Raw genomic sequence first — 17,945 nt, forward strand, 5'->3', positions numbered from 1 at the left:
CAAGATTTAAGGAGCTTGGAATAGCTGAGATTTAGGCGGGATCAGAACTTTGACGCGAGAAGTGTTTTTTATGGGAAAACGGAGTGGTTGGTTTTTTTGCAACAAGTGTTTGCTTTCCACGGAAACATTCGATTTTTAATTGAGACACCGAACGCCCCCAAATTGAAACAATTCATCTGAAAATGGAAATATTTTATTTGGCGCTGGTGCTGCAATGCCTTATGGGAACTGTAGTTTGGTAGCCTCATGTCTCCATTCGGCTCTATGGTGCCAGGCTGTCCGGCAGACTACATCTCCCGAAATGCACCGCAGCCAGGGACTCCCATAATGCACCACTTCTTGCTAGGAGACGAGACCATGGTGCACCATATCCGACACAGCTACACGCCATGACTTTGAGGAGAATGCAGGAAGTCCCCAAGCTCTAACTCTCAGGGGCATGACGGCATTTCCAATCCAAATATGCCGTGAGGGCAGGGGGCTGGCTTTGGTGCCCTCTCGAGGTCCCTTCCAGTTCTAGTGTTCTAGGATTCCATTTCAATATTCTAATTTTCACCAAAAACCTGAAATTTTCCAGGGGAGGGGGGGAAATCATTTTCTGGCTGGCTCTGATTTAATTATCCTAACCGCCGGTTGACCTGTTTGTATCATGTTGGTCCCTTGCACGCTCCCACCGGCAGTCATGCTTGGTGTAGAAAGGGGGCTGGGATACGGCTGCAAAGGACTCTGGGAAATGGGATGGCGCCATGAGGTGTGAGGGGAAAGCTGAGGAACCCTGTTTTAGAGGGGTTGCTCAGGCCCCTGGCACCACCGAACTGTTGGAGGGCGTCCTGACATACGGGGCAGGCTGGTCCCTCCCAGCTTAGCGAGGTAGAACATGGGACCTACGTGTCTGAAATCAGACCCACCTCTGGTCTGTCAGGGCAGTGGTGGCCGAAAGCCCAGACAGGCCCATGCCCATCGCTAGGCAGGGCTGTGCAGGCGAGTTCCCAGAATGAACCAAGTCCCCTGAGCATGGGGCACCATCCCGGCCTGCATGCCTTGGTGCAAACGTCAATCGCGGCTTGGGGAACGGAGCACAGCAGGCCTGAGCCGGTGCCTTTTCCCAAGCATGGGAAACGGAGGGGCGTGTGCGGGTGGCGAGTTGCTGGAGAGGGAGGCTTGTTCCAAGTCTCAGTGTGCCGGTGGCAGGGTGGAACGGCTGCCGTTTATTTACCACAGAGCGGGCTTTTCTGACGGGTGTTTTTAGCCACATCCTGGTCACCTGGGGGTTGATTTTCAAAAGCACAAATTGCACCCGACTCCCCTCGACTTGAAGAGTTAAGCACGTAACTGCCCCCTAGGCCTCTGGAAATCTTCCCTGGTCGGGGGCCTGGCTGCTCTTTTTATTCTGTATCAAGCGACATAAATGCACGGAATTATCTCCCTTTGTCCCTTGGCTGCCTCTCAGCCTGGCCGCCTTGGAAGTCATCTGACAAACAGGAGCAGTGCAAAACGGCTTTGACTTATTCGACTGCCAGCTCTGTGGGGCAGAGACTGCCTTTTGTTCAGTGTCTGTGCAGCGCCTAGCACAAAGGGGCCCTGGCTCCAGGTTGCCACCATAATACACATTAAGGATGCTACATTCTGGGTGACAGACTAATCGAACAGTCGATGCATTTTGGAGGTGCGGTGATCTTTGGAAAATCGGGCCCTGAGTGCTAAGGCGAGCCAGGGCTGCCTACCTGCCATAGAAAGAGTGATTTGCCCGCCCCGCTCAAAGGCTCCGAGCCGCAATGAACGTCCGTTCTGTGCCTGGGATATCTAAAGTGCCGGTGGCTTGCGAAGCGTTAATACGCGTCACTCTCCCCCCCACCCCACAGTGGGCTGGTGGCTGCCACGCTTCGTGGGATTCAGTCTTACTGACACAACATTCTCCGCTCAGGAATGCCCCACACGGTCACCAGGCTCAGGTCCAAGCCCGGCCTGGAGAACGCAGGGAAGCAAAATCCCTGGCACAGCAGGGAAGCAAAATCCCTGGCACTGGGCTGCTGATGTCCACGTAGCTCTTGTCCATCCCTCCCCCCAGGAGAAACGGGGGGCAGGTTTTATCTTCTGCTTTAGAAACATCTTCAGGGCGGCTGCCGCCCACCTGGACCATCACCAGAGTTACAGTGTGGAGAGACCCTGCACACCCCTCGCACACAGGCTGGTGTTTGCGGATACTGACTGTGGTACATGAACCCGGTGGGAGAGAGACCCACCATATGTACAAAGTTACACGGCAGGGAGCAAACTGGCAGACTCAGCATGGAAACCCGTTCAAATTACAGGCACAGAACACCCAACACACACGCACAGCTGTGCGTTAGCCAGCCTCCACGACACACACACATGCACGCACAGCTGTGTGTTAGCCAGCCGCTACAACACACACACACACACACACACACACGCACAGGTGTATGTTAGCCAGCTTCCACGACACACACACATGCACGCACAGCTGTGTGTTAGCCAGCCGCTACAACACACACACACGCACAGCTGTGTGTTAGCCATCCGCCACAACACACACACAGGCACAGCTGTGTGTTAGCCAGCCTCCACGACACACACACACGCACAGCTGTGTGTTAGCCAGCCTCCACGACACACACACGCACAGCTGTGTGTTAGCCAGCCTCCACGACACACACACACGCACAGCTGAACTGCCCCGAGTCTCCTGTTCGCCAGCCTTTGCAGCCTCTGTTCCCATGACCCTCAGATGGCTGTAAAAGATAACCCCAAAGCTAGCTCTAAAATCAGAGGCGAGCCAGCGCAGTCACGGGGAGCCGCCCAGCCCCCCGTGGGATCAGGCCCACAAAAATGAGGGTAGAAAAGACCCATTAGATTCCACCAGGTCCATTCCCGAAGGCAGGACGGTCCCCGAGGGCTCATTCCACGGGGCTCTGGCTAGTCCAGGGTGACACCGGCTCCCACCCCTTCCCTAGGGGCTGACAAGACAACCGGTACGCTCGCGAGCCTCTTCCTGCTAACAACGAGGAAACGGGAGAACCAAGGACTGGCACTGACACCCGCACCCACAGGAACAATACGAGGGTCTCGGTAGCTTGAAAATCGAGCCGTTTTTCCTCTCTCAGACTCTGCTTGTCAATGCCCATGGCTCAGTACAGCCATTCCTCAACCAGCAACCCCGCCCCGAGCACAACCAGGGCGATTCGGGCTCGGCAGGGCTTTCTGAGCCTCGTGAGCCTCTTCCAAAGGGGGAGACAAAACTCAGTATTTACTACAAGGCCACCCTGGCGGCCGTGTCCCCTCCAGCCCTCCGTCTGGTTCTCCTCTGATAGACTGAAGCCCCGTCCCTTCACTGGCCCAGCGAGACAGCACGAGACAGCACTTGGCACTCACATCGTCCAGCCGCCGGTCCGTGCCCAGGGCGAGCAGATTGTTGAATTCTCTCTCCATCACCTGCCGTGCCTGGAAAGAGTCAGGAATGAGTGACAGGAGCCGGCCGGCCCCGGGGAACGACTGACGCTACCCCAGGATGCCCAGGTGCTCGGACAGACCGAGGAGTCCGACTGTCAGTGCCGACAGCTGCAAGGACAGGACAGGCCCCTCCAGAAGCTGCTGTGCTGCCGTAGGACACGGAGTTGAAGGAGGCTCTAAAGGAGATTCCTGGCACCAAGCCCTGCAGCAGTGAGGAGCGATCGCTGCCTTGTTCAGCCGACTCTCCCTTCGTGTTCTGTGACACCCCACAGAGCACACCCTGAGGTGACGGGTGCCTCAAAGACGCGAGCAGGCGAGAGGACGGAGAGGCAGACAGGCGGACGGATAACCAGCAGTGAGCTCTGGCAGGCCTTTCCTTACCTGGGTGTTCTGAGTGGGTATCTGCAGGACAAGTGACAGACTGTTATGGTCAAAGTTTTCATCCAAAGCAAGGAGAGCTCCATGGACTCCACTCTCGCCGAGGTTATTTGCATACTCCCGAAGCCCAATGGACTGGATCCAGTGGATGACCTGATCGTTGGTCCAGACCAGAACATCTGCAAGACAGCAGGGCCAGACGTTCAGCACCCTCCAAGCCTCCAGCGAGCTCGGTTTTCACCTGTCAGAGGGGCAGCCTCACTCTGTATCCCCCAAAACCAACAGGGAGGCCTGTGGCACCAGGGACACTAGCAGATTTACTGGGGCGTGAGCTTTCGTGGGCAAAACTCACCTGGTCAGATGCTTCGGACACTTCCTGATCCCTGCTGAGCCTTGAGCCCTGCCTGGCCCTGTGGCAGGTGACCATAGGACAGAGCAATTAAGGGGTTTGGCTAGGCGTGGCAGTGCGGCCATTGTCCCTCTGGCTCTTTGAGGAGCAGCAGCAGTAACTGCTCAGGTGCTGGCACGGTATCCGCCAGCACCTCCCACCCGCTGGCGGCCACGCCAATCAACTCTTCCGCCTGCCTCCCGCCCACTGCTATCAGCTGCTCCATGGTGTGCAGTGAGGGGCGAGACGGGAGGTCTCGGGGGAAGGGGTGCAGTAGGGGTGAGGCCTGGGGAGGAGCTGGGGTTCAGCACCCACATAGAAAGGAGGAAGCTGGTGCCCATGTGTGACGGCGCATTGGGGTTTTCCCGTCTCCTGCACCCCCGTAATGGCACGGACACTCCACCAGCCAGTAGACTAGAGGGAGTTTGTTGCTTCTCCAGGATACAGCACAGAACAGATGTAATCTGGTTCCAGGGCAGGCCTAGGATGCCTCAGCCCCCCTTGAGATGGGGGAGCCTGGGCCCCTAAATTCCAGCCCCTTTCCCTAGGCTGTCTCCTCCATGCTCCCAGACAGAAACTAACTCCCTCACTTCCAGCCCTGCCCCCAGCCAGGGCTCCACTCCCCTTCTTCCCATTGTTCCACTCCCTGGGAGATAACTGGTCAGACAGGTTTGAAGCCCCCTTGCATAATGACTCATCCGCTGCCCTGCTGGGCTGTGCTGCATCCAGCAGCCAGTGGAGGTCACTCACAAGCCCCTGCCCAGCATCCAACCAGCAAGGAACCCCCACTACGTCACACCATGGCAACAGAGAAATCTGCCCACCCTGTAGGTTTGGTTGCCAACCCTCCAGAATTGCCCTGGGAGTCGCCAGGAATTCAAGAGTAATGAAAGAGGATGTCATGTGATGAAACCTCCAGGAAAACTGTGACGTAGTGGGGGTACTTGCTGGGCTGTGGTGACCTCTGCTGTCTGGAGCAAGACCCAGCAGGGAAAACCTCACTATGCAAAGGTAATGCCAAACTTGTTGAACCAGACACCCCCCATGGAGAGGAACAAAGGAAGGGGGAATGCTGCCCTGGCTGGGGGGCAGGGCTGGAAGAGGGTTGGTTAGTTGCTGTCTGGGAGCATGGAGGAGACAGCCTAGGTAGAGGGGCTGGAGTTTAGGGGCCCAGTCTCCCCCCAACTCAAGGGGGCCTGAGGCATCCTAGCCCAGCTCTGTGACCAGATTCCATCTGTGCTGTGCTGTATCCTGGAGAGGAAATAAACTTCCTCAATTCCACCGGCTGGTGCGGTCTGTTTGTGCCATTTCGGGGTGCAGGAGACGGGGGACCCCCAACGCGCCATCACAAAAACGTCCAACCAAACCGGCAGCCCTATGTGAAGGGACTGCCCCGATCTCACTCCGTGCCCCCTGGAGGAGTGGCCCGGACACTGTCTCTCTGCATCTTGCCCATTTCCTGACCCCCTTGACTCCCCATACACTTGTGCTAGGCGCACAAGCAGGCTGAGTGTGTCTGTGGGCCCCTCGCCACGATCCGACGGGCAGGCCGGCTGCTGACACCAAAAGGCTGCTTCTGACATTTCAAGCAGAGAGGTGCAGATGCTTGGGGAGGAACTGGGACCCTGCCGTGATTTAGAAACAATTGTACTCAGAGAGACGAGGTCTCTGGTTGAAATCTTCCCTCCTCCCCAGCAAGGCCAGACCTCCTCTCTTTTTTTTATTTCCTGGTTTCAATGGTTCCCGCCCCTTGCCAAGCGAGGCTAGCAATCTGTATGCCTGCGTATCCCCGCTAATGCAGGGAGGAATACAGGTGCCACAGACTGTCCTTGTACATTATCTGCTTGAGCACTCAGAATAGTGATCACAAATAGTTTAGTTCCCCCAGTTCTGTTCAAGAGGGTTGAAAATCCCAACCCACTTGACAGAGAAAACTCCCATTCCCCGTGGAAACTAAACTGGGGCAGAAATTCTTGATTCCTCCAGAGGGCTCGCCAGTCAAGTCCGACCGATTTGTCATCTGAGCGGCTGGCAGAGGCTCTTTTAATCCTCAAGGCTTTTAATCCTCTGTTCTTGCCATTCATCTCCCACCTAAAGTTGGACTTCCGGGTTTGTTCCAACGAATGCGATTGGACAAACAGCCTTCGCAATGCAAAACAGGAAAGGAGCCAGAAAAAGGCGGGATCACTTCCGCTGTCACTTCCTGTGGGACACAGGCAAAAGGACTGACCTTTGATTTCGTGCTGGCTCTCTTCTCGCCGCCGCTGCAGCTCCTTGCGGTCATAGCTTAACCTCTTGAGGCACATGATGCCGTACTGCAGGCTGGTGCTGGGGAAACACAACGCATCGCTCGATGTAGTGATTAGCAGTTCACAGTCATGCTGGAAGGGCAGGACAAGTGGGGCTCCGCAGGGGTCTGTTTTGGGGCCACTTCTGTTCACTGTCTTCATCAACAATTTAGATATTGGCATAGAGAGGACGCTTATTAAGTTTGCAGATGATCCCAAGCAGGGAGGGGCTGCAACTAAGAGTACGTCTACACTAGCCCCCTAGATCGATCCAGGGAAGCTAATGAGGGTGACCGGAATTGCAAATCAAACCTAGGATTTAAATATCCCGCGCTTGATTTGCATGTTCCCGGCCTGTTGCCATTTTAGAAATTGACTAGCCTGAAGTAACTACACGTGGCAGTGAAATGGGCCTCCGATTTAAAGCCCCTAATTCGAATTAGGTGGTAAACCTCATTGCAGGAGGAATACCACCTAATTCGATTTAGGGCTTTAAATTGGAAGCCCGCTTCACTGCCGTGTGTAGACACGGGCAGTTACTTCAGGCTAGTCAATTTCTAAAATGGCGACCGGCCGGGAACTTGCAAATCAAGTGCAGAATATTTAAATCCCGGGCTTGATTTGCAATTCCGGTCATCCTCATTAGCCTCCCTAGATCGATCTAGGGGGCTAGGGTAGACGTACCCTAAGGTTGCCAGGTATCCGGTTTTGAACCAGACAGTCCAGTATTTGAGCTTTCTGTTCGGGAAACAAATTGAGAAAAAATGAATGAGAAAATATAAATGTTCGGTATTTTCTAAATAAGATGTAATGTTGATTGTGATGTAATGTCAAGTGTGTCTGGTATTTTTGTTGAAATCATCTGGCAATCCTAGTTGCAAGTGCTTTGGAGGATGGGTCAAAATTCAAAATAATTTGGACAAGCTAGAGAAAAGGTCTGAGGTAAATAGGACAAAGTTTAATAAGGACAAATGCAAAGTGCTCCATTTAGGAAGGAACAATCAGTTTCACACATATAGAATGGGAAGTGGTTGTCTAGGAAGGAGTACGGCAGAGAGGGATCTAGAGGCCATAGTGGATCACAAGCTAAATATGAGTCAATAGTGTGACACTGTTGCAAAAAAAGCAAACATGGTTCTGGGCTGCATTAACAGGTGTGTTGTGAGCAAGACACGAGGAGTCATTCTTCCGCTCTACTCTGTGCTGATTAGGCCTCAGTTGGAGGATTGTGTCCAGTTCTGGGCACCACATTTCAGGAAAGATGTGGAGAAATTGGAGAAGGTCCAGAGAAGAGCAACAAGAATGATTAAAGGTCTAGAAAACGTGACTGATGAGGGAAGACTGAAAGAATTGGGCTTGTTAAGTTTGGAAAGAAGACTGAGAGGGGACAGGATAGAAGTTTTCAAGTATTTAATAGGGTGTCACACAGAAGAGGGAGACAAATTGTTCTCCTTGGCCTCCAAGGACAGGACAAGAAGCAATGGGCTTCAACTGCAGCAAGGGAGGCTGAGGTTGGACATTAGGAAAAACTTCCTACCTGCCAGGGTGTTTAAACACTGGAATAAGTTGCCTAGAGAGGCTGTGGAATCTCCATCACTGGGATATTTAAGAGCAGATTGGACAGACACCTGTCAGGGATGGTCTATATGGTGCTGGGTCCTGCTGTGGAGGCAAGGAACTGGACTATGATGACCTCTCAAGGTTCCTTCTAGTTCTGTGATTTTGGGTCAGAAATTGGTTGACCTGGACTGAGTGGTTCTGTGCCACACAACCACCCACACTGGAGGTCTGCACGGGGAATTTCAGGAAGGAGAACATCAGCTTTTCTACGTTGTTCCAGACTAAGAACAACCCTTCCTCCAAAGCCTGTGTGTGAGAAAGTTCAGCCACACCAACTGCATCTGGCTACACCCCCCCAGGCCTCCTCCTTCACTGCTCAGGAAGGGACGCTCTAGAGACCTTCCCAGGAAGACCAGCTCACCGGTGGAAGCTGTCAACCATCTTCAGGTGCACTCTGAGATCTTTCTTACTCAGGTGGTCCAGCATCCGAGCATCCACGAGACACTCCATGAAGTAGCTGCGATACTGTGGGAGCCCAAGACTTGGCAGCCATTCATTCCCAATCCACTCATGGTTCATGTCCCCGTAGGCCAGCGTCTGCGAAAGCAAAGGGAAACACATGGCTCCAGACAGTGCTCCAGACACAATCTTCCAGGGGTACTATAGTACGTTTGGTGCAAGATGTTTTTTCAGAGCTTCTGCATTTAGAAGCGGCCTGATTTTTAGCTGAATAGGTTTGACTTTCGGGAATTTCGCTTTTGGAAATGTCTGTCCAATTATTAAGAAAATGCATTTGGATACGTTAATAACTTGTGTCAGTGCTTCTCTCTCGGTGTGGACATCTTGAAAAGCCTATATAAAAGGCGAGGTGTTCTTTTTGTAATGCTCTGACACTGATGGAAGACAGGTCCCTAGGCACCTGAAACCTGACGCTTCTCAGTCTAAGCCAAGGGACCTAGTTCTGTTAATCAAGGTTGCAGCTAGAGATGGGCAAGAAATGGTTTGCCCATGAGACTGAAAATTCTCCCTCTCAAATCGGGACAACAAAAGTCTTGAAAATTTTCACAAACGTAGAAATCAAAACCTGTTTTCAGATCAAGTCAACTTGATGTTTTGTTCTGATAAGCTCAAAACATTTTGTTTCAGTTTTGACCTGCTGATTTTTTTAAATAACTGATGATTTTTAAATAAACCTAAATGTCTGAAAAAAACGTCATTTGAAACAAAATGTTTTGAGCTTATCAGAACAAAATATCCAGTTGACTTGGTCTGAAAATAGGTTTTGATTTCTCAGTTTGTGAAAATTTTCAAGACTTTTGTTGTCCCGATTTGGGAGGGAGAATTTTCAGTCTCACGGGCAAACCATTTCTTGCCCATCTCTAGCTGCAGCCTTGACTAACAGAACTAGGTCTCTTGGCTTAGAAAAAAAAAAGTGCTACATAGTCCTGTTTTTTGTTTCAGCTACACCAGACTAACACGGCTACATTTCTATCACAAAAAACCCCCCAAAAAAACGGTTCTTGTTTATCTCAAAACGAGAGTAACCGCCATTTCCAAACTTTTTTTGTCGAAAAATGTTCCAAAGCAGGAAAGACCTTGACCTCCCCCCTTTCTTGCAAACACTTAATGGTATTTTTGGTTACAAAAAAAAGCTGAAAAATTCTTGACTAATTCTAGCTGCAGCAACTTCTTCAGCCCCTATATATGTCCCAGCCACCACTAGAGAGGGACAGAGCACCATGCTGAGTAGGCATGGCCTATATTGTTGTTCTGAAGTGTAACAAGTTTAATAATTGCTGCAGTAGCAGAGAGATGTTCTGAGGTTTAATTCGTTGTGAAGTGCGCACAGGGAAGTGTAAATCAGGCAGGAGGAGAGACAGGGCCTCGCATGCCACCGCCTGCCCGTGCGGTTCTGACACCAGTCTCACGTGAGTTCAAAATGCCACCCCATTCACAGGGCAGTTCGGTGCTGGCTTTGCATCAGGGACGGGGCAGTCGAGGATCAGGCCCAAATGATCCCATCGTTACCTCACCCAGGCTTTGGTAGGGCTCCCTGTGGCACATCAGCCCCCATTACTCTAACCCTGGCAGGAAACTCTGTCCCACCTCTGTGCAGCCCTAAAGCAGCCCGTTCCGATACCGGGAGTGGGGGGCCGTGTGGGTTCCCATCCGGGAAGGCAACTGGCTGGGTGTCACTTCAAGGTTTCTTTATGCTCCCCCCTCTATAAAAGGCGACTTCCTGCCCTCCCGGGGAAGGCGGCGGCTAGCCAGCGCGCCAGATGTGCAGCACAGCAGCTGTGCGCAGGATCTAAATGACTGTTGCTAATGGAGGGCTTTCGCCTCTTCTCATGGACAGGACAGTCACGCGCCCAACAGAACAGAGGCGTCTTGTCTCTGGCTACAAAGCCCGTGAAGCAGGTGACAGGCAATGGCTGATCAAATGGAACAGGGGAGGGGCTGAGGCTACAACGGCCGGGGGAGGGGGGGACGTTGCATCCTTGCTTTTACAGAATCCGTGGATGGAAAGTCCTGGCTAATACGCTCTAGAGGCAGCCAATCAGAATCAGGATCTAGATCTGAGCTCAAATCAAAGCAGCCGCTGGGGGAGGGGGAAATGGCTTGGGACCAACCAGCTCATTCTATCGTCCAGCTGTTTGCCAGCTTTATTACCCACCCTCCCCGTGGAAGGGCTGGATCAGGACCGGTGAGCCAGGACAGGCTACACATGGGGAGATGAGATCACAAGCCTTTTTACGAGAAACGGGCCCCCAATTTTACACAGCAGGGAACCCGGGACTGAGAGTTACCAAAACCACACGGGGCTTTTAGCCATGTATCTTCCAGGCCTCCGAAATGGCTAAGTCCCCTGGACATCTAAAACAGGAGTCAAAAGAACCATGGAACTCCACCCCAGCCCACAGCGAAAGAGCCATGTTCCTGGTGCGGGAGTGGACCGGCTAATCCATGTGATGGGCGGGCGAGAGAGGACGCGCCAGATGTGTGAACATTATCCCGGCTATCCAATGCGACAAAGGAGGAGCCAACAAAGCACAGGAAGGAAGAGCTGCCTTCGGGAGCTCTCGGCTGCTGCCTTCCCCGACCTTCCAGGGACGTGCCTTTGGGGGCAGAGCTTAAAGGAACACCTGGTGAAAAGAGCAGGGCCAAATGCGGAGTGGCCGGCGTGGAAATGGAGCGATGCGATCGGACACAGGCAGTGTCACTGGGATCGGTTTGCAAGAGGGCTGTGAGACTGGCTGGGTGCTGGCCCCGGCTCGCCTACCTGGCAGACATGGAAAGAGAGGACATGGAGGTCTCACCTGTGCCCAGCTGCCCTCCTCTGTGTCCTGATTGTAACATGTGTAGCATGTCAACAAAAACAACAGGGAAAGTCAGTACCTCTGCAACCGGGGGCTGGCCCTTGGAGCACAAACAGAGCAGAAGACACATTGGAAAGACGATACGGTGCGGTCCGAGGAAAGGCACTAGCCCGGCAGGGAGCGGGAACACCCACTTCACATGCAAGTCAGGCGCCTGCGTCTCTCAGCACGAGTGAGCCCTGGCGCATGCCAATCCCCGGGCGTTTTGCCTTTGACGGGGCCAGGTTTCCACCCCAGGCGGCATGCACAAGGCTGCGATGCCACTGGACAGTCCTGCTCTCCCCAGCACACGGTGCGTCTGGCGTGGAGTCTGGCACAGACCCCCCAGAGGACATGCCTGCTGGGTAAGCAAGCGCTGCACGGGGCAGAGATGCCTGTGCCCGAAGAACAGACACAAGTGGGGAAAGGGCAGTGCAAGTTTCCCCTGCATTGCCCTACCAGTGTGCTCCACCCCAGACTGGACGCCAGGCCAGTGACCCACACTCAACGGCTGCAGGGCCAACGTGGGTTGACTGCACGAGGGCAGCTTGGGGTCCACTAAAAGAGACTGACCCCTTAGATCCTGAAATGGATGTTGGGTCAGCGACTCCAGGAGTGGAGTCGGGCTTTCACGTTCTGGGTTGGTTTCTCTGCATCAACGGGTCTTTTCCTGTATTTATTTTACTAGAGGTGGACAGAGGCACAGTCCTCATGGGCTCAGCAAAACCAACAAGCTTTTGAAAAAGGAAAACTCACTTGGGGGAGTGGAAAAGCAGCTGTAGAAACGGCCCAGCTATTAAAGGCTGAGAAGCAGCTCCTCAGCATGCCCAACCCATTGGGCACGGCGTTTCCCTCCGACTGCATGAGCCCCCTTCCCATCCAATGGGCCGCCGTGGGCTGAATTTCAGCACTAGCAGCCCACAGGGCTACGCCTGCGAACTGGCATGCTATCCAGATGGGAGACGGGGTTAGACAGGAGACTGACCGTTTTCGTGGAAGTTGCCATGTTCTCCATCTCCTCGTGCGTGACCCAGACATTTCCCGAGGACTACAGGGAAAAGGGGAGACAAAGATCAAGCACACGTTACAACCAGAGCACAACTATCTGCTCAAAAGTCCAAGCGACACAAGCTCCACTAGAGACAGGATGTCAGGTTCTACTGCGGATCGCAAGGAGACATATACAGACTTAACGGTTGGCCTCTTCTCTTCCATTGGACTCACACCAGGAATTACTGCTCCCTCCTACCAGACGGAGATGAGAATCGGGTTCTGTTTATCAAACTCTAAAGGACACTGGTGGATTTCTCACATGCTTGTAGAGAAACCCACTTCCAGCTTCCATGAAACTTACTGGGGGCTCCTTTCCTTGGTGAAAGAGACAAGACATGTGACAGGGGAGAATGCTGAGAAGGGTTTTCTGAGCTACCCCGTTCCAAGAACAAAGCACGTTTAAAATGGATACCATGCAGCGATAGTTCCCACAAATACTCAGTTAGTGAAAGTTGCTCTGGAATTCCGACGAGGAGGAAAAACGGTTATCTTCATAGAATCATAAACGGAAGGGAGCTCGAGAGGGCATCAAGTCCAGTTCCCTGCCCTCATGGACTGTCTAGATCATCCCTGACAGGTGTTTGTCCAACCTGATCTTAAAAATCTCTAATGGAGATTCCACAACCCCTCTATGCAATTTATTCCAGTGCTTAACCACCCTGACATTGCTTTTCTTCTCCTATCATTAGAGGTTAAGGAAAATCATTTTTCTCCCTCCACCTTGTAACAGCCTTTTAGATACCTGAAGGCTGTAATTACGTCCCCCCTCAGTCTTCTCCTTTCTAGACTAAACACTTCCCTCAGAGCTCCTGTTTTCTAGACCTTTCATCATTTTTGTTGCTCTTCTCTGAGCCTTCTCCAGATTGTCCACATCTCTCCTGGAATGTGGTACCCAGAACGGGACACGGTACTCCAGCTGAGGCCTGATCAGTATGGAAGAATGACTTCGTTCTTACAGCACTCCCGCTAATGCGTCCGAGAATGGATGTTTGCGTGTTCTAATGGTTGGTGGTGCAGAGGTGTGCGCTAGATGCATGCATGCTCAGGGCACCCGTGGGACACTGTTCAGCCCCTCCCCTGGCACACAAAGCCCAGGGCAAAGGGGTCAGAGGGTGAGCCGTAGAAGAACAGTGGGAACAGGAAAGTGACTGCGTTTACATGTCGGAGTTGATGACATTTCTAAGGGATGTTCCTATGTTGGACATTTGCAGGGCTACCACTTGGGTCTCCGTGCATGCTTCTCCACCCTCCCCCCCGCACCATCTCCACATTGATCAGACACAGGTTTTGGAAAGGCCCTTGTTTAAATAGCTCCAAGCTCCACCATCCATGCATGCTCTGGAGAGTCGCTTGGGAACATGCAGCAGCTGCAGCGCCTGACTCCTTCCGTGGCATTTCCTCATGGCGGAGCACACACTCCCATAGCAGGTAAAGTGTGCGGGAGGTTAAAAGAACGCAGGGTTTTGTCTGAAAATAAAACCTGCCCTTTGGACAGCAGCACGTGTGCATTCTCCTGAAGGAAGACTGTCTGGACGCCCGGGGTAGCACCCATATCTCTGCCTCTAGAGCAGGGGTTCCCAACCTTTTTTATACCGGGGACCGGCAAACCCATTGACAAACTTTTGGTGGACCGGTAGCATTTTATTTGCATGTTTGCATATTCATTATGCAGATAATGAATATGCAAATGCAATGTTACTGGTCCACCAAAAGTCCCGGCCCCCAGAGCCCCCAGCCCTAACCCCTAGAGACCCCCACCCCTCCACTACACCCCTGCTGCCACTGACCCAGCATCCCCTGTACCCAACCCCCCAGTGACAGCCCCCCCTTAGAGCCTCCCACAACCAGACCCCTGTGTGAGCCTGCTGTTTCCAGAGCCTCACTGCACCCAACCCCCTCAGAGGCTTCCCCAGCGCCAGCCCCTAGTCCCCAATATTAGCCCCATCCTCAGAGCCTCCCAGTGCCAGTCCTGCCCCCAGAGCCTCCTCACTACTAGCCCCAGTGCCCCCCCCCACATCAGCCGTCTGCCTCTTAGTGCCCCACCCCCACAGTCCCGCCCTGCCCCACCTCACCTAGCCCTGCGCTGCTTCCCAGCCACAGCTGAGCACCACTGCTCAGGTCGCGGCTACTCTAAGGCTGCCATGCCCGGCGCCACGTGTCCCTCCCGTTTTGCAGCAAAGCGCTCGCCTGTGTCCGGGAAGAGACCCGCCCCTGCCTGGTGCTGGTTGGCTGAGAGGCGGAGCAGGATACGCCTCTCCCAACAGCCATGGCGGGAGCACAGTACCCCAGCCCCGCCCCCAGAGCTGCCGTGGCCCAGTGGCCAGACGTCTGCGGTGCGGCCCAGCGGGTGGGAACTGCTGTTCTCGAGGTCCTGATACATCTTAGAGTCCTCACGGACGAAGGAGGGGAAGACTCCAGCAGGCAGAGTCATCCAAGCAGGGCAGTTTACTGCTTCAGTGACAGGCTCTGCTCTTGCACCCCAGGATCTGGTCAGAATAACCTCAGTGCTGAGGTCAGCATTCACCTGCTCTTAAGTATCCCTTGGGACCTGACCGGTGCCGAAACAGAGAATTTTCCAGACCACGGGAGGTCAAGATTGTCTAGCAGCATCACCCACGGCTTCCTGGGCTCTTAGAAGACATGGAGGGGTACATTAGAGCTAAATAACAGCACAGAACACTGAGAGCCAGGACTGGTGGCTGTAAAACTTTATGGGACAGCGGGAAACTTGGCCACACCCATGACAAGTGGACATCCAGCTCATTGAAATCATGCCGGACCATGGAGGTTGCTGGATCAGAGAATTCTGGACTAGAGAGGTTCAAACTTTAGTCCTTTATCTTTCCAGAAGCTGGATGAAACCCAAGCAGTTAGGACCAGTTAGAAGGTGACTCACTCAAACCACTTTATCGGTAGCTGTGAGGAAGCAGGCTGCTATCCCCCCCGCCACCGTCAGCCTTGTGAATTCCTACTCACCCACAACACCTCGAGGCAAATGAAACTCTGGCCCCTTCCCAGCCAGCTCCACTGGACAATCGCTGGTATCAAGTAGGACTGAAAAGCTGTCAGGGAGTCCCGAGGTGCCCGGCCCCCCAAGTCTCCTCTCTCTGACCCCCCCAAACAGGGTCAGGGTCTGTGCCACGTTGCGCACCAGCTGCGGCTGTGAGGCACTTACCGTCCTGGAGGTGGGTGGGGCCGAAGGACTCGTGAGCGACACCATTTCCTGAATGGCCAGGCGCAATTTCAGCCGGTGCAGGGGGTTGCTGATGCCGATCTCGCGCTGGATCTCTGTATCGGACAAGGCAGACATGATGGCGCCGCTCTTCACATTGGCTCTGCAGGCTGCAACATACCAGGCGGGCATGCCCACCCACAGCTGGCAACACAGGAAAGCAGAGGGTTTCAGGTGCCCGTCTCCACCCAGACAAGGGGCACAACCGCCATTCCCGAGGCCGAGAGCTCAGACAGTTCCAGGGTGCGTGGCTCCGTCAGCAAAGAGCTCGACTTGTTCTATGCACTGGCTACTCTAGGGCAGGGGTCTCAGTCACAGGTCCACATGCCCCTGGATGCAGAGGTCTTCCAGGGACTATATCAACTTATCTAGTCACTTAGCAAGCAGGTGCTAAGTGAGGTGAAATTTAGGGGTGCACAAGACAAATCAGGCTCCGGAGAGGGGTCCATTAAGAGACACTGGTCACAGGTCGGGGATGCGGGTGGGGCTGAGACACAAGGACAGCCCCTTGGATGCTCCACTTTCAAATGGGGGGTGGTAGTTTCCAGGGAAGCTCGCCAGTTTGCTAAATGGGAGGCGTTTCGGTTCCTAACTCACTTACATGCATCTGAGAACTCTGCCCTGTGTGTACAACGAATGAATGATTTCGTTTCCCACTAGCGGAGTCCTAGACTCCCCGGCCAGAGGAGCCTCTGTGATCACAATCCAATCCCCAGTGCAGAACTCTTAGAGAAACACCCCCGCTGGATCTTAACAGATGGTTGGCGCTGGAGCATCCACCTGGACCCGTGGACAGCTGTTCTAACGGTTAATTACCCTCCTTGCTAACAATTTACACCGTCTGAATTTAGCTTTATCTTCCACCACTGGATCGTGTTCGACTTTTCCCTGCTAGATCGAGGAGCCTGTCACTAAATTTCTCTCTCCGCACGTACATCTTCTAGACGGTAGGCAACTCATCCCTTAAGCCGCCTCTACATAGTCAACTCACCCTTCTAACTGTCTCTCCTCCAGTCTAGCATTATCAAGCCTGATTTCTAATCATGGGTCATCAGTGAAGGCAGCAAGCCCTGAGCCCCATCCCCAGCCCTGCCCCTTCTGCTGAGGCCCTGCCCCACACGGTAGGCAAGCCGCCTCTCCCCTTCCTCCCCCACAGGCAGGCAGAGCAGTGCAACACACACACGCCCTCCCACCCAACCCCAGCACATGTGTGGCCCCAGCCTCCTCAGCCCCAGAGCATGGAGTAGGAAGGAATGACAGCACCCCACAATCCTAGAGCAAAGGAAGGGAAGGCAGGGAGTGCGTGTCCACAGCCTCCCTGGCCCCGGAGTACGGGGAGGGCAGGCACTGGGGCGCAACACCACTGTATGGGCAGGCCCAGGCTGGCGGTTTGGGAAGGCAAAACCTTCCCCCACCTAGGATACTGGCCGCCCATGTTTCTAACCCTTCACTCCCTCTCATGGCTCTTCTATGATCCCTCTTCATGCAATTTTAAACCCCAGCAGAGGACAAAGAACTTGCAGGTGTCATTCCAACAGCTGGAATCCACGTGCTTTCTCCTTACACGCCTTACTACCCACCTGAGTACACAAAGGAACTGACCGGTGTGCACAGAACAGGGAGCCCCACAGTACAAATACAAGACCCTGCCCGAGTCACACACAACGGCTGTGTTCCTGTCTCATGCTGAGCGCATAAACGGGGTTTCAGGTTGCGAAGAAATGACAAACAAAAACCAAACCGAAAAAATCATTTGGGGTCAAACAAAACATTTGCTTCAGCCTGGAATGAATTTGTGGGTGGGTTGTTTTGTTTTCAGGGTTGGCTTTGGGGTTGTTGGGGGTTTTTTGTACCCCTTTTTAGGTTATTTTCAACAAATCTAGAGACATTTCTAAACAAAATGAAGCTGTTCCTGTAGACAGCATCAAAACAAAAGGTTTCAATGTTTTCATGTCAAAACTATTCATCAAATGCAACCCACATTTGCAAATTTTTTTTGGTTGACTGAAAACTGCCCTTTTCAGCAAGTAAATGATACCTCCCAACACTTTCACCCGGCTCTATTCATGTCAGTGTTAATTTCTCCACCGACTGCCCAGCCTCACCTCCAGCCAAGAGACCACGGTCGGGCCGTCCCACTGAGCAAAGGGCATGCCTTTCCTCCGCGCATCTTCCAAAAGCTCATGTCTGGAAGGAAAAGAGAGAGAGGAGTCAGGCCA

General features: G+C 53.3%; 1 protein-coding gene across 6 annotated transcripts in view; it reads right to left on the minus strand.

Moving 5' to 3' along the window:
- PPFIA4 (PPFI scaffold protein A4) overlaps window positions 1–17,945 on the minus strand; it is a 143,412-nt gene that overhangs the window by 8,873 nt on the left and 116,594 nt on the right. For 3 of the 6 annotated variants that reach the window (XM_075910022.1, XM_075910023.1, XM_075910024.1), the window contains exons 21-28: window positions 17,832–17,913; window positions 15,670–15,870; window positions 12,427–12,489; window positions 11,403–11,429; window positions 8,507–8,682; window positions 6,468–6,565; window positions 3,853–4,028; window positions 3,394–3,462 (exon numbers count right to left, since the gene is read on the minus strand). In XM_075910022.1, coding sequence (XP_075766137.1) covers window positions 3,394–3,462; window positions 3,853–4,028; window positions 6,468–6,565; window positions 8,507–8,682; window positions 11,403–11,429; window positions 12,427–12,489; window positions 15,670–15,870; window positions 17,832–17,913 — 892 coding nt within the window. Of the gene's footprint in view, window positions 1–3,393; window positions 3,463–3,852; window positions 4,029–6,467; window positions 6,566–8,506; window positions 8,683–11,236; window positions 11,503–12,426; window positions 12,490–15,669; window positions 15,871–17,831; window positions 17,914–17,945 lie in introns of those variants that run through there. The other 3 variants (XM_075910026.1, XM_075910028.1, XM_075910027.1) reach the window with 3 other exon arrangements.

The sequence above is a fragment of the Pelodiscus sinensis genome, chromosome 27, assembly GCF_049634645.1.
Source record: "Pelodiscus sinensis isolate JC-2024 chromosome 27, ASM4963464v1, whole genome shotgun sequence".
NCBI classification, from domain to species: Eukaryota; Metazoa; Chordata; order Testudines; family Trionychidae; genus Pelodiscus; species Pelodiscus sinensis.